The 15,639-nt window shown below is 49.1% G+C and overlaps 3 protein-coding genes across 6 annotated transcripts in view; 1 reads left to right on the forward strand and 2 right to left on the reverse strand.

The window, feature by feature from the left end:
• Positions 1–429: 429 nt before the first annotated feature.
• PRELID1 (PRELI domain containing 1) lies at positions 430–3,490 on the reverse strand. 2 transcript variants are annotated; one of them, XM_008142984.3, is made up of 5 exons: positions 3,206–3,490; positions 2,421–2,646; positions 1,086–1,199; positions 894–972; positions 430–669 (listed from the first exon to the last, which is right to left on the reverse strand). In XM_008142984.3, exons 1-5 carry the CDS (start codon positions 3,295–3,297, stop codon positions 521–523), a joined length of 660 nt encoding a protein of 219 aa, XP_008141206.1. In that variant the 5' UTR covers positions 3,298–3,490; the 3' UTR covers positions 430–520. The 2 variants fall into 2 exon arrangements, with proteins under 2 accessions (XP_008141206.1, XP_028005466.1); XM_028149665.2 differs by lacking the exon at positions 1,086–1,199 and having other exon boundaries at positions 3,206–3,489.
• A 40-nt stretch (positions 3,491–3,530) lies between these two features.
• On the forward strand, positions 3,531–5,596 carry RAB24 (RAB24, member RAS oncogene family). Its single transcript, XM_008142973.3, has 8 exons — positions 3,531–3,978; positions 4,057–4,125; positions 4,331–4,409; positions 4,517–4,584; positions 4,670–4,769; positions 4,971–5,021; positions 5,156–5,218; positions 5,326–5,596. The coding sequence occupies exons 1-8, from the start codon at positions 3,862–3,864 to the stop codon at positions 5,388–5,390; spliced, it is 612 nt and encodes a 203-aa protein (XP_008141195.1). The 5' UTR covers positions 3,531–3,861; the 3' UTR covers positions 5,391–5,596.
• Positions 5,597–6,829: 1,233 nt separating this feature from the next.
• NSD1 (nuclear receptor binding SET domain protein 1) overlaps positions 6,830–15,639 on the reverse strand; it is a 146,792-nt gene continuing 137,982 nt past the window's right edge. For all 3 annotated transcript variants that reach the window (XM_054717781.1, XM_054717782.1, XM_054717783.1), the window contains exon 23: positions 6,830–13,168. In XM_054717781.1, the coding sequence (XP_054573756.1) occupies positions 11,535–13,168 (1,634 nt within the window). In that variant the 3' untranslated portion in view covers positions 6,830–11,534. The remainder of the gene's footprint in view (positions 13,169–15,639) is intronic.

A 15,639-nucleotide genomic window follows, 5' to 3' on the forward strand; every position in this document is an offset into this window, starting at 1 on the left:
GCCCCTTTAACCCTCACAGCTAAGCTCTTTCCCCACCTTGCAGGTGGGACTGAGGCCAAGGGACAGGACTTGCCTGAGGCCCCAAACCAAGATATAGTGGAGTCAAGATTCGAACCAAAGCTTTCTGACTCTACAGCTAGGGCTGATTGAATTCAACAAATATTTATTGAGTGTCTATTATGAGCTAGATATTGTTCCAGATACTTGGGACACAGCAGAGAACAAAAAGGTCCCTGCCCTCATGGAGCTTACAGTCTAGTGTTTATGACCACTTTGCCTGCATGCTGTCCGTGACCCTGGGCAAATCTCTCCTCAGCTATCCAATGTAGGAAGAAGCAGGCCTGGCCCAGACATGGATAGCATGTCTGATGCATTGTAGATGCCAAACAGATACCACTTCCAACCCACTTCCCAGAGAGTAGATCAGGCTGGAAGTTGACTTTTAATAGTAAAATACAGGGGGGAGGGCAGAGGGGTGCAGCAGGTGGGTGGGGTGCTGCCGCACCAGGGTCTGGGCTGGCTACACGAACTGCTGCTGCTGCTGCTGCTTCTTGGTGGCTGCCTTGCTGGCAAGGTCCTTGGCCTTCTCTGTAGCTGCCAGTGCCGTCTCCTTTGCCTTCTCCGTGGCTTCCTTGGCCGTCTCAACAAGGGTTTTGGAAGGGGCCTCGCCTGCAGCAAAGGGCAGGAGGCTGGCTTGAGAGGAGGCCAAAAAGACCCACCTAATCGCTCCCTACAGCAATCACTTCCTGCAAGCCAGGCCCCATCGGAAAGGTGGTATTTGCCCAGGAATAGATGAGGAATCCAGGCTTAGAGAGGAGCCGTGACAGCCCCAGGTTCCACACCAGTCAGGGCAGCTAGAACTTGACCCCAACCTGTGCCTGGGAGGTTCTCACCTTGCAGCTTGGCCAAGATGTATTCAAAACCCTTCATTGACTTGGTCACATTGCTTTTGAACCGGGCGAGACCAAATTCCTGGCAAAAGATGAGAAGGGGAAGAATTCTGAGCTGCCCACTGACCCCCAGCCCAGTCTCTATGTCAAATGCCCTGGGCCTCAGAGCCCTAGCACTCCCACAGTGCTGCTCACCTGGACAGCTCTGGAGACGCCAAATAAGCTAGAGGAGACCCAAGCTTCCCGGCGGATTTCGGTCCAGCCGCTGTTATCAGAGTTCACACAGTAAACACATCGTTCCTCCACCACCTGTGCAGGGAGTCAGGCCAACCACAATTGTGTGGGATTCTTTCAATTTGCTAACTTCACATAAATTTGATCTCCTGCCTCTTTTCACGAGGTAGAGCAATAAAATGAAAATCCATTCCTTTCCCTGAATGCACCCCAAGCTGCATTTACAGAAGAACAAGAACAATGAGGTCATTTTGCTGTCTACAATCTTTCCTCTGACCCTTTAAACTAGAAGGCACATGGAATAGCAGAGGGCCTTCCAGCTCATCCTGGCCCTGGATTTGGTTTTGTAGCTTTGTCTGGTCATGAGTAGTTTTTAGCCTGTCTTCCACCTGCTGCAGCTCTTGAGTTCACTGGAAGTCCAAATAAAAATGGAAATCTGGCAATTGTCACAGCTCTCACCAGACAGGAGAAAGTAGTTCGGTACTTCCAATAGAAACCTTCAAAGACCTGTCTCATAGCTGGACTGAAAGACATTTCTCACAGCAGGACCACTATCTTGGTAACATAGAAAACAGGTAGTACCCTCAGGGGAGTATGCTGGGGGGCTTCAGATAACCCTGGGGCAGTGTATTAAGTTGCCAGCTCATTCTGTGACCTGGTAGGACACTTGCCCTCTTTGAACCTAACTTTTCTCTTTGCACAAGAGAGTAATACCCGCCTCCCAGGGTTATTGTGAAGATTAAGTGAGAAAGAGAATGCAAGTTTTCTGAACGCTTCAGGATATTCATACGTGAGAAGATATTGTAGAGTGTTCCTTAAACCAGCAGTCGCCAACCGGTGGTCCGAGAGGTCAGAAAGGTTGGCAACTGCTGCCTAATATAAACCATATATTTTCAAGTTTTTTTTTTTTTTTTTTTTTAAATTAAATTTACTGGGGTGACATTGGTTAACATGAACATACAGGTTTCAGGTTTGGGTTTCTAGGTTATAAGATCTGTATATTGCACCTTGTGCCCATCACCCATCAAGTTTTAAAGACAAGAGATCAAAGGTATATAGAACCTCTTTTTCCTAAACTCTTAGGCAGAAATCCATTATGTAAGACAAGTAAGAGTGTTACTCCTTTAGTCCACATGGGGTATGGGGCCCAAATCCTCTCCCTTCTGAGGCACACCCAAGGCACCCTCATGGCTCGATGGATTCCTGTTTGAAAACCACTGCCTCCCTCCCTCAGCATCACTGGCTCCCTAGCCATACCTATCTGGAGCTCTGTCTGAGGGACCAAGGGAGTCTCACCATCAGCCGGGCGTGGTTGATGTTCCAAGTGAAGGTGGTCATGGTCTGGTTCTGTGGGTCCACAATAGAATCCTCCAGGATGTACACTGAGTGAGCAACATTGGCAGGAAATAGTCGCTCGGCCCAGCGGGGCATCCTGTTGGTCTTGGTCAGGAGTCTCCGGGACAGGAGCTTCTGGTCAGGGGTCACCTCCCGGTGCACTATGTCTTCCGTCAAGACATGTTTGCTGCAGGTGACAGAATGAAGGTGACCCTCAGGAGCCTGCCCCTGAGAGACTGCCTGTTGGGGTTCCCATCTCTAGCCTCCTGGCCCAGAATGGCCAGGCCTTCCCTCAAAGTTGCAGTGATGTGTGCTGTGGCTCATTCCCTTGAACCTACCCCAGGGCAAATTCCAACTCCCGCCCTCTCGTTGACCTGGATTCCTGGGCTTTCCAGCATGGCTGGCCTTCATGATTTATTGCACCGCTGGAGAGAGCCACAGGCAGAGGAGGAGAGCGTCTGGAATTCCAACCCCAGGATCCCTCCCAATTCCTGTGCCGCCGCCTCTTCCTGTCTCGCCACCCCAGCGAACCTTGGACTAGGGCCTCAAGAAAACCACCGCCCAGGCCCATCCTCTTTCAGGCACCCTGCAGGCCTGGCCACTTCCTCCATAGAGTCCTCTGGCCCTCAAGACGGCCACGGTTCCGGCAATCCCCTCCCTCGGACTCGATGTTGAGTCCTTCCCGGTCCCACATTTCCATCACCAAACAGCGAGGGGGTGGGGTTGCTCTTTCCTCGGCTACGTACCTATAGGGATTCGGGTACCGCTGCCAGAAGGCAGCGAACACTTGGTCCCAGGAACTCCGGAGCACGCTGTGGCCCAGGAAATACTTCACCATTGTCCCGGCCGGGCGGGGTCAGCACCCGAGCAGCATCAGGGGTGCAGAGCCCGGGGGGCACGCGGAGGCCAGGCCCGGGCTCGGCGCACGCCCGCCAGGCACCAGCTCAGTCACCGCCCCACTGCACCCCAACAGCAGCCGCCGCCATGAGGAGTTGTCGGGCCGCCCGCCACTTCCGGCGCAGACTCGCTGTACCCACCACTTCCGGCGCCTGAGCACGTGACCCTCGGTCCCTCCCCTTCTGCCCCACTCCCCCTGCGGGAGCCGCGTCGGTGCGTGCGGACCTGGGCTGGAGCGGCCCCCAAGCTCGGTGGGGAGTCCGTCCGAGGCGGGCGGCGGAGTGCGGCGCCGTTGAGGGCGCTGTCCCACACGCTCCCAGGGCTCTTGGAAGGGTCAGCGCCCGGGCCGAAGAGCGGGGGCAGGCGGGCGCTGCCAGAGCGCGAGCCCGACGTCGTGTCTGGAGCGGTAGTGACTGGGGCTTGGGCGCCGCCTGCCCGGGCGGAGATCCGGGTTCACCTAGCGCGGGGCCCAGGACCCTGACGCGGGTGAGGCGGCCCCGAGAGCATGAGCGGGCAGCGCGTGGACGTCAAGGTGGTTATGCTGGGCAAGGAGTTCGTGGGTAAGACGAGCCTGGTAGAGCGATACGTGCACGACCGCTTCCTGGTGGGGCCCTATCAGAACGTGAGTGCGCCTCGCGGGCCCGGCACGGGTGGGAGCTAGCCCGCACCCGCGATCCTGATCGCTTCCCCCTGGTTGCAGACCATCGGAGCCGCCTTCGTGGCCAAGGTGATGTCTGTCGGAGACCGGACAGTGACTTTGGGTATTTGGGTAAGTCCCTTGGGCAGGTAGTCCTGGGAATATCTATTCTTGAGGCTTAGTCCTGTCTATTCGTGTCTGATTGTGGCCTTATAGAGGCAATTTCTCTTCTCTAGACCCCAGTTTAAAAATGGGGGTCTGGAGGACGTATTAGTTTGCAGTCTTGGGGAGAAGCTCAGTAACTCAGGCCAACGATGAGCTTCCCCCTGCCCTTCAGGACACAGCAGGCTCTGAGCGCTACGAGGCTATGAGCCGAATCTACTATCGAGGTGCCAAGGCTGCCATCGTCTGCTATGGTAAGGGAGGTTCTCGTCTGCTCCTCAAACAAGAAGGGGTGGGTGCCAGGCTGGCCTTAGCGACCAGCCCCCGACCTTTGGTTGTTTCCTGCCTGCCCTATACCAAGACCTCACAGACAGCAGCAGCTTTGAGCGGGCAAAGTTCTGGGTGAAGGAACTGCGAAACCTAGAGGAGGTAGGTGGCCAGACCTTACCAGAGAACCAGAGGCTGGGGCTCTGGTGGTCTGTATGGATTACCCTGACCTTGTCTTCTACTTCAGGGCTGTCAGATCTACCTGTGTGGCACCAAGAGTGACCTGCTGGAGGAGGACAGGCGGCGTCGACGTGTGGACTTCCACGATGTCCAGGACTATGCAGACAGTAGTTGTTTCTCAGTTGTTGGGGCCGGGGGAGGGAAGTGGCTGTGTGGGTGGGTCACAGAAAATAGGGACTGTTTGGCTACCATGGCAACATCGTCTGGGAAAGCTTTCAGGCTTCCCTGAACCTGTGGGGTCCAGAAGACTTCCCCTGTCTGTGTCCACCTGATTCTCAGATATGAAGCTGTAGTCGCTTTTCTTACAGATATCAAAGCTCAGCTCTTTGAAACATCCAGCAAGACAGGCCAGAGTGTGGGTGAGTGCTGTCCTGGGCCTCACCGCAGGAACAGGCAGGGGCTCCAGAGGAAGCAGAGCCTAGAGGGCTGTGTCACTGGGTGATCCCAGGGCTCCTGGCACTGGGCCTTCACTGATCGCCTTTTTTCCTGCCAGACGAGCTCTTCCAGAAAGTGGCAGAGGATTACGTCAGTGTGGCCGCCTTCCAGGTGATGACAGGTGTGTACTTCCCTAGCCTCTCTGGACACTTCCTCTAGGCCCCCTTCACATTTGTTACCGCATCCCCCAACAGAATGGTACTGAGCTGCCACCTCTCTTTTTGACAGAGGACAAGGGCGTGGACCTGGGCCAGAAGGCAAATCCCTACTTCTACAGCTGTTGTCATCACTGAATCACCACTTATTTGGCCTGGGGGAATTAAAGGAATTCCCCAAGGGGCTGGACCTAGTTCTTGTCTGGGCTTGGATGGTCAAACATGTAAGCTACCCCAAGTCCCCATGGCAGCAGAAGTGGCACCTGTCTGTGCTGGCCCATGGAACGTGCAGCATTGGGCTGACTGATGGTCATCAGGAGGGTAAAGGCGGAGTTGGACTCCAGGCTTCTTCCCTGGAGTTGGACTCCAGGCTTCTTCCCTGGACAGCACTGTGTCTCCAGATTACTTAAGTGGCTTCTGATTTGTAAATAAAATCAATGCACTGTGAATCACACTCAGCCCCTTTCTTAGGCCTCATTCTAATATGACTCCTCCCAGCCCTAATTTTCCTTTGGAAACCAAGTTAACTAAAGCCCAGGGTTGCAGCTGAGATAATGGAGAAACAAAAGAGCCTTTTCCTATACTTTAGTATGGTGAGAGGCTAGGATTGGGAAAGTGCAAAACTCAAAATCCTTCTTGGTGCTGAGAAGAGCAAAGCAAGCACTTCAGTGCTGTCCAGAGATCAAAGGATCAAGCACTTCCTCCTCAGACTGACAGGTTCTACCGCACCTGTCACATCATACCTCTGGCGCATCCTCAGCGTCCCATCAGCACCCTAAAATGTGGTTTAATGGTAGGAATATCATAGGTTACTGCAACACACAAAATTCTTTTGGGTGGGTATCTAATTCAGATACTTAGAAAAGGGACTTAAACTCAGCCTGAATTTATCTGTAAAATGAGGCAACCACTGCCCAGTTCAGGACTGTGATCATGAAGGAAACGAAACTTTGACTAAATGCTTATCTTCCCTGAAGGGCTTTTTGCTGAAGGGGCAGGAAGTTCAAGACTAAGTCAGAAGGGGAGGCAGACTCCCAAGGCTGCCTCAAATTTTATTTTTGGACCTTGGAGGACCAGGTGTTAACTGTAAGCAGGGCCGACACTTCCAATTCAACTAAAAGGAAGTAAATGACAGCCCTTTCCTGTATGGAGGCTTGGCCCCTTTATTTCTGCTTTCCTGCCTTAGACTGGATCCTCTGTAGTGTCTAGCTAGCACCTGCCTCTGAAGAACTAAAAACTTAGCCAAGATGGTCAGACTCACACTCAGGAAGTCATTTGGTTCTACTTCCTTTTTAAAAACCAATTCCTCAAAATACCCTTACTTCATGGGTGATGAAGACTTCCTGTATAGAGATGAAAACACCAGCCACTCCCAAAAGAAAGACATTCTGGCACCTAGTGACTGAGAGGAAACCCACACCACTCCCATGAGGTGCTTGAAAAGTGCTCAGCTCCACTGTGTCCCACCTTTGGCGCTAATGCAGGGACTGGCTTCTGCTCTCACCCCAAACCCACCCTCCCTCCTGCTGGGCTACATCTCCCCATCAACAACAAAACACAACACAGGGCAAGGGCCATAAGAGTAAAGTTAAACTTTACTTTACAGTAATTTTTTTCTATATACAAAGAATTACAGTACATGTTTATGGGGACTCCTACCACAGGGCTCCCCTCTTTTCCACTAAAAGTTTCACAGCTGACAATCTATGGGGGTGAGGAGCAAAAAAAAAAAAAAAAAGGTGATGGACCTCAGCTGTTCCCCCCACACCCCTTTTCTTAAAAAATATAAAGGTAGATCTCTACTGTCAGCTTCTTTACCGAGACTCTGAAATCTGCTCTTCCATGAGCTGCTGTGTGCTGCACCCACCCACCTTCTACACTCACCTACATGCACACAAGCAGCACCCACCTCAGGCCTGGAGACCACCTCTCTCTGCCCTCCTCTGGAAGTCTAAAGCACCACAACCATTCATTTCTGCTCCTACTCCCTGGGCGCTCCTCCTGTCCACAAAGCTTTGCTCAACTTCCAGAGTGTGACACCTGAAGCCCCTCAATAGCCTGATGTTTGGAAAGTCATGGGAAAGCAGCTCCAGAGAAGGAACCACTTAAGAATTTAACATGTGCTGTGTTTTGCTTATGTTGATAGGAAACATTGCTTTCCAGGCTGTGGATTTCTAATTAAAACTTTACATTTACTTAAGAAATAATACCTTTAATCTTCATAGGCAATAGAGGTTCCCACGAGAGTGAGAGGTAGAGAGGGGCAGAAGGTAACTGAGGGAGACCCCATACCTGGAGCTCTCTACCAACCTATTCTCGGCAGTGTGGACAGAGGCTATGGTGACACCAGCCCTGAAAAACTCAATGGCCACCCTCACCTGGACATGGCATCTCTTCCATCTCTGGATTGCGCTGGACCACTCCAGGATTGGGTACAGGCTTCACCGAGGCTCTGCCCTCTCCTCTTAACAGCTTCAAAGAACTGTCCTACATAAAATCTTTTCCTCCCAAACAGGAACTTGGGTTTCTCAAGTCACCAGTTCCTCAACCCTTGGCAGTGCTTATTTATACCAGAAAATTAGCACCATCATTACATTTGTGTGTACAAAGCAATTATCTATTCTTATTTCAATTTATACTACAGCAATCTGGCCCTAGGAAGTTCAGCTGAGAGCTAACTGGCCACAGCCAAGTAAAGTCTCATGCGGCTACCTAGTTTAAATGATGTGGAATGTCCAACACATGGAACAGCCTAAACATTATTTAGTAGGAAAGGGATTGTGGTCGCTCCCTTCCTGCCGTGATCTCAGAGAGGTTACATTGGGCCACTCTGACAAACCCCAAGATGACAATATCCCCCAAAAAAGCCTTAGGAGAAAAACTGTTTTGTAGGAGCTGAGGCCAACATCTGTCCATGTTTAGTGCTCCTAATTCCTCCACAGGGGAAGCTGCCTGGACCAGACTTCCTTACTGCCAGTGTTCTCACAGGCGACCTGGGAGTCCAGCTCCAGTGAGTAGATGCTGCCAAACCTGTGAAGAATCACTGATGCACTTCACGCCCTGACTGTGGTGTGGGGTGGAAGATATGAATACAATTATTTTCTTCAATGCCAAAGATGTAGATTTGGTAGTTGTTCAGAAGAGGATCAACATAGTGATTTAAATCACCTCAAACTCAGGAATTTTAGGGAGACGCAGACATTTAAAAACTTGGATGCTTTTGTAGCAATGAGAGCTATTTGCTATCACAATGGGTTGGCTTCAGTAGGAGAAGCAAAGAGGCTTTGAATTTAACAGTTTCCATAATTTTTCCCCTGACTTAACAGGGCTAGGAGAGGTATTTGTTCTCTAGCTTCCTATGGAAGCTATGGCTTCCCCCTGGGAAAGGGGCTTAGAGGCATATTCTCTTGAGATCTGAATTCCAAGCACTTAGCCAAATACCAAAAATACCATCCTGCATAAAGATCAGGAATGTCTACGAGAAAAGATTACCTTTTAATTTCCAACTTGCCATCCTTGGAGAAAAGGTCTTAGCACAGGCTCTAACAGAGTCCTCAAAGGTAGTCACTCCCTCTCAGCATCATGCAATAGTCTCCATTCCCAACAGTCCTGATTGTGCTTCTAATTGTACAGTGACTGCTTTCATGTTAAGATGTTAATAATCTAAAATGAGATGCTGAGATCAGTGGGCCTCACAGTTGAATTTCTAGGTCCCATTCAAGCTGAGAGTCTTTTCAAATGGCACCCAGGAAAGCCTGGCACTCCATCCATTTAGATAAAGAACTGCCTCCTATCCCCTAAACCAAGCATAGCTCAGTTGTTTTCCCAGGCAGGTCTGGAAGGAAGTATTCAGTGAGTGGTGGAAAATGGAAAGGACCAAAACAAAACCATAAAGTGGTCAATCATGGCCCACCTTTCCCTCACTCCTTCCTGTCCCATGAGACATGTCTAGAGTGTCTGTCAAGAAAATTACCTACCAAAGCCTACTTCAGAAGCTATTGTAGGATCGAACTTCTCCACTTACAAATTTTTACAAAGCCTGCACAACCCCCCACCACACACACAAAAATTCACAGTTTATTCCATTAAACAAAAAACTACGGTAATTTAACACACAACATAGTGAAAGGAGATTCTGACAGTGCAGTGTGGATACTTTTTCTGATCGCAACTACAGATGACAGGAGAGAAAAGGGCACAGGACTGGCACCAAGCAAACCCTACTCGTACAACCTAAGAGATTAGGGAAAAAGACCTACTAGCTGCAGTTATATACTTATTATTCTCACACATGATAAATACTTAATATAATGAACTTTAACGTTCTGGGTGGATTTCTTTAAAAATATCTTTTCCATGGTTTAAAATTTTTTAAAAAGAAAATAAGATGCTTTGTTTTCTCTTCCTTTTCAACCAAGAGCTTTTCTTCTCTGATGATGTGGGAAGAGGGACAGGACCAAAATGGAGAACTAGGCAGGTGGAATTTACAGAGGAGATTCCGAGGTCTAAGTGAGATGCAAGGATAGGCTCCTAAACTCGGGGCAGCCCTGCCCAGTCTTGTGCCTCTGCCTGAGTTCAAGTGTCTCAATCCCAGAGACCCACCTTGGGAAATAAAAGCAAATTCTTTTTAATTTTTATATAAAGCGCAAATGCTTCTGTAACTATTATTTCCTCCTTTAGAGTGATTAGCGTAGCCTCACTAGGAACTCAGGAGGAAACAGGGACAAAAAACAGACTCCTGTTGATATAAAAGTCATAACTGAGACAGAATGGCTAGGAGACATTTGGGCCAGATGGCCTGGTTGGCTAAAGCTGCTGGCTAAGTTGGCAAAGCAGATAGGTAAACACATTTGGTCTAGGGACAAAAGAGACATGGATGAATGGGAAGAAACTGGCCAAACAGCACTTCCTGTTGGCAGTCAGTGAGCTGGGTGAATGGTAGGGCAGGGTAGCACCAACAGATTTCCCAGCCCTTGAGCCCCAGCTCAGGGCAGCAGTAACAGATAATCAGCAGTTATGAGGAGTCAACCCTCAGACTGGACATTTCTCTAAATGCCACATCTTGCCAGTCATAAAGGAAGGGTTATGGTTGCCTTTAAATTTGAGTCAGCAGGCAAGTCCTCTCAACACAGAGCATAATTCTCAGGGGAGGGTGGTAAAATCCACTAGTGAAGAAGAGGACTCCCTCCATTCAGGCAGGAGAGCAAAGGATCAGAAGGGAAGTAATTTTCTGTCAGGATCTGGCACCCTCCCTGAGCTGGTGGTGGATCTAGCTCAGAGCTTGCTAGAGATTCCTAGGTCCACTGCCCAAGACTCTGAAATCTGAAAGCACCTGAGTGTGTGGGGGATGGGCATAGGGTGGGTTGATGTAAAAGGAGGAAAATAGGTAAAAAAGAGAGATAAGCTTGCCAATTGCCTTCTTACACTGTGGGAAAGCTACGTCATTGTAGAGCCCAGTTTCCCCACAACCAGCTATTCCACCAAGTATAGATCTTCAGACTCTGCGCAACCCAGACAGACTCTGCGCAACCCAGACAGAAGCAGTGGTGGTGGCTGCCCAGCCAACAATCCCACTTGGCCCCTGCAGCCTCACCCTGCCTATAGACATCTGCATGAGCATACATGCATGCACATGCACACATGCACACCTAGCCCGAAGAAACTTAACTCAATACAATCATTTCTGGGACCACGCCCCAGGGCCCCTCAGAACTTCATGTTATTTCCTGGCCAAAGGTTCTTAAAAACAGCCTAGAAACCCAGGCAGGCATGTTAGGCGCATAAGAATCAGGTCTTATTTATCTCTGTATCTCCTATCAGTGACCAGCACCTGGCCTAGCACACATGAATGCTCAAGAAATCGCCACTGGTTTGAATGGGTATCAGTTCCTCCCAAGGGTTCATCAGGTGCCCTCAGTGGGGCTCTGTAGGCATAGAGAAATAGCATCGAAAGCCCCTCTACCTTCCAACCTGACCAGCGGAATTGAATCCCATGTTTGACTCCAGAGTGGACTTTTTATTTCAAGTTGACCATGTGTAAAGGATGAGGGAAAGAGACCCAAGTCTGTCTGTCTCCTTGGCTGAGGCCCACTTGGATTTCCATACATGTATCACATAACCATAAGCCCCCACTGGCTAATGTCACAAGAGTTCTGAGTGTTGGGATATAAAGAAAGAATAACAGTGAAAAGGTAGTGGGGTCTGTTTTATAAGGGAGAATAATATTTCCCTCCCCCAAGAACCCTGGGGGTAGCTGGGCTGGTCATCTGACATTTACTGGTATTATTTCTGTTCTGACTCTGCATACTTGTGACTGGAAGGCGCCTGGTTAAGAGTTGGAAATGTGTTTTGCTCTGGTTTAGGGTCTTGCCCTCTTCCAAGAGACCAGCAAGTCTGTGCCAATGTCTGTGTGCTCCCAGAGGACCAGCAAGACGGCGCCAGTGTGTGTCCAGCCAACATGGGCCAGAGCCCTGGCCCTGGTGAGGTCTTTCCTAGGGCCCAGGGACTCTGCTCTGTGGTTGCCAACTTCTTCTCTTCAGTGGAGAGGGAGGATGGGGCCTTCCCAAGAGGCCTGAAGGACTGCCCACTCTTGGCACCAAGTCCAGGTACTTGATGGCCTCCAGCCATCTGTTTCACCTGCTTCACCAGGCCCAGTGCTTGGCTGGGAGGCCCTGGGATCTGCTCAGCTCCTGCAGGTGCTCTTCCTGCAGCCTGAGTTGCTGGCTCATATAAAAAAGCCTTGGCAGGGGACGGAGAAAGAAGTCTGGCTTGGGTGAGTGATTTAACAGCTTGCCAGGGGTGCTCCAAGGGGGCCACGGCTTTTCCAGGAGGCTGAAGGACAGGATCTGACACACTGCCTCTCTCCACAACTCGAGACATCTGCCCCAGACCTTTGCTGGCAAGCCATGAGCTGGACTCCAACACTGGCATCTTCTCATCAGCTTGTGGTGTGGCCTCATGAGGAGAAGCTGCCCGTTCTTTCTGGCGAGAAGTTAGGTCTATGAGATCCATCACCAAAGCAGCTCTGTTTTTTGACTGAGTATTCTGGTCCACGGGCCTCAGTGCTTTTTCTTTAGCTACCAGTGTCTGGACCACAGCTGATAGCACTTTGTCAGGAGGTGGGAATCTCGGGGTCAAAGAAGCGTGGGATTTGTCTGGAGACCTGTCTGAAGTCTGGGGTTTGGGGCTGCTGGTGACTAGCAGTCTGTCTGATGGTGGAAGTCTCAGGACAGTAGGGACTGGGGTTTTCTCCAGCGACTGGGGCCTTGGGCTGGCAGCACCTATGGATTTATCCAGCCTTGGGTCGGCTGTCCCTAGAGGTCTTTCCAGTGGTTGGGACCTGACTGAGGGTGAAGAGCTTGGGCCGGTCACTGGAGAGGGTTTGTCAGACAGCTGGGTTCTTGGTCCTCCCACTGTAGATGGCCTGTCCAATGACTTCTGGCTGGATACCAAGGACTGGGGTTTGGTCCCTGACCCAGCAAGGGCCCTGACCCTTTCTACAGGCGGGGGCCTGGAGTCAGTTCTGTCAGGAGGTCTTTCAGGCGGCGGTGGCCTCTGACAAGTCCCTGCCAGAGGTTTTTTGGACAGTGACAACGTCTGGTTAGCTTCAGCAGGTGGCTTGTCCAACATCTTGGGACCCTGAGCAGCTACTCCTGATGACTGTTGCTCTGCCAGGTGAGTGCTTGGGCCTGGAGTCAGTGGTACCGGGGGAGGCACATACTCACGGATCTCCCCAGGTTCCAAAGGGTTGGGCCCACAGGGGTCGTGCTCAGTACAAGACAGACGTCCATCCAGTTTGGAGATGAAGAGCATCCCTTCCCGATGCTGCTTGCAAAAGGAGCTAGGACACATCTCACAGAAGGAGGCTGCTTCCTTCCCACAGATGTCACACTGATGCCAAGGACACTCCCATTTTCCTGAAACACAGATGTGAAACAAGAGCTTAGGAAAACAAGAGATGGGCCATGGCTCTGGAACCAGGTCAAAGGAATGATTTCAAACTGCCCTGTTCTGCAGATAGCTCATGCTTCCCCAGCCCCAGGATCTCAGCTTCCTCTTCTGCACAACCGCATATAAAAATAACTGCCAGTATCAAGTAGCAACTAAGCATCAACTACATATACAGGCAGGAGTAATTCCTTATTTCTATTTCTATTATTTCTATTCCTAGCAAGGAATAAGACCCCCAAAGCTCCCCTTACATCAAGCATGTCAAACCTGTGGCCCACAGGCCACATGCGTCCACAACAAATATTTTTGCGGCCCAATCAATATAACAGTATGTTAAGAAACGTTTTAATAAAAATTTCGTAACTTAATTTTTACAATATCCTGTTATACATAATTACTAATAACGAATGACAACGTTCGCTAACAACTGATTACTACAATTGTGTTCCCTTATGCACCTTACGCTCAAGCGCACCATTTCTCTCCACTAATACTAGCAGCGAATATTTTAGCAGCCGATTGCTACATCAATAGTCTTGTACTGACTTGTTGGGTGTGCGCAATAGGATATATTTCGCTTTCGGAGAACAAGAAAAATAGGTTTATTTGTGTTACACTTATTAATTTGTGCAGCTATTCAGTGTCTGGTAAGTTAATGTTCAAGAAAAAATTTTTATTAAAACGTTCTATTATTTTATGTTAATGATTACTCATTTATTTCAGCCCTTTGTATTCAGCATGTCTCTATCGAAATAAACCTACGTTTCTATGAAAATTGAAACTTTTTTTTTTTTTTGCGGCCCGCATAAACTTAAACCTTGTTTATTTGGCCCGTGTTAGCCTTTGAGTTTGACATGCTTGTCTAAGATAAAATATGAGGGTATTACTTTCATATTTTGCAAACTCCTTTTGTCCTTTAAATATTCAACTCTAGCACAACTGGCATGGCTCAGTAATTGAGTGTCAACCTATGAACCAGGAGGTCAAGGTTTGATTCCCAGTCAGGATACATGCTGGGGTTGTGGGCTCACTCCCCAGTGAGCGGTGTGCAGGAGGCAGCAGATCAATGATTTTCTCTCATCATTGATGTTTCTATCTCTCTCTCCCTTCCTCTCTGAAGTCAATAAAAATATATTTTAAAATAAATAAACATTCAACTCTAAGGGGGACATTTCAGCTATTTAAACTCGTGCTTATTTGGTTATTAGTAGGAAGTGGGAGCAGATATATAAATGTGAAAAAAAAAAAGAAAGGAAGCAGATTTACCTTTGCTCAATTTTAAGTCTTGAAATTAGCACAAACTTTATCTGTGTTGTCTACGCAGAATCAGTGGAAAAGACCCAAAGCTAACCTTAGGTGTATTTGTCTCCACTTTATGATAGCTGAGAGTCTCTGTCATGGGCAGTGTTTCTTCTCCAGCTCCTTCCAATAAACTATGCTGGCTAGACTTTGCTCCTGGCTCATAGGCCAGATCAGTTCTATCACAGCCTGTGCCAGCCCTGGCCATGAGTAACTGATTCTGAAACAATTTCCCATTTCCACTTCCTGGAAGTGTTAGGTCAATGTTATGGCCTGCCCCCACACTATCTCATTTTCTATTTCATTATCCTAGCAACCACATATTGAAGGACAAACTCCTCTCCCTCCCTCCCCATAGTTGTTCTCTTTCTGCAATTCCAGGAAACAGGCCACTAATGATGTATAATCCCCTCACCTAGAATGGCTTCCCACTGGTTTCTTATCTTTGTAATTTAAAATAGATGGCAGGTCCAAACCCCTAAAATCCGCTAATTCCAAATCACCACCCAAAGATTAGTGACTTCTCCAACCACAAATTTCCAGGTACCACATCTGACTAAGCAGTTTTCTCATCTAACTGACACATCTGCATCTCCTTCAGAGGGAAGAGGTCTAAAAGGGTGTCAGTCCACACCTTACTGACTAGAATGATCTAAAGTTCCACTCTGTCTCAACTGCTCTTTCTTTAGAAAGGGAATGTGTTTTAGTAAACTTGAGGTCAGATATGGAGAGCGGCTGCAGCGTTTGGACAGGTTCAAGCCTCAGACTGACGAAAGGGCACGGTCCTCTTATGGCAACGCCACATATAAGTCCCAGTTTGGAGGGCAAAGCCCTCCCAAGCACAATTATAGCCAAAGGCTATGGTTGTAAGCTTAACCTTATAATCCGACCCTGTAGTCCTATGTAGCTGAGGGATGTGGGCTACGGGCGGTGCAGCAAGTGCTGCCAAAATAAAGTTTGATAGAGTTCAGAGAATTGCAACAATAGGAAAGAAGTAGACTTGAAACTCACAAGAACATTGTAAACATCTTGACCACTCCCTTGTTTTGCTTTGTGTGATCTGACTATAAAATAAAGATTCGGCTTATAGGCTGTGTCACTGTGTCCTCATCCAGGCAGAGTGATCCACCTGGCCTCA

This window comes from Eptesicus fuscus, chromosome 6 (assembly GCF_027574615.1).
Source record: "Eptesicus fuscus isolate TK198812 chromosome 6, DD_ASM_mEF_20220401, whole genome shotgun sequence".
Lineage (NCBI taxonomy): Eukaryota > Metazoa > Chordata > Mammalia > Chiroptera > Vespertilionidae > Eptesicus > Eptesicus fuscus.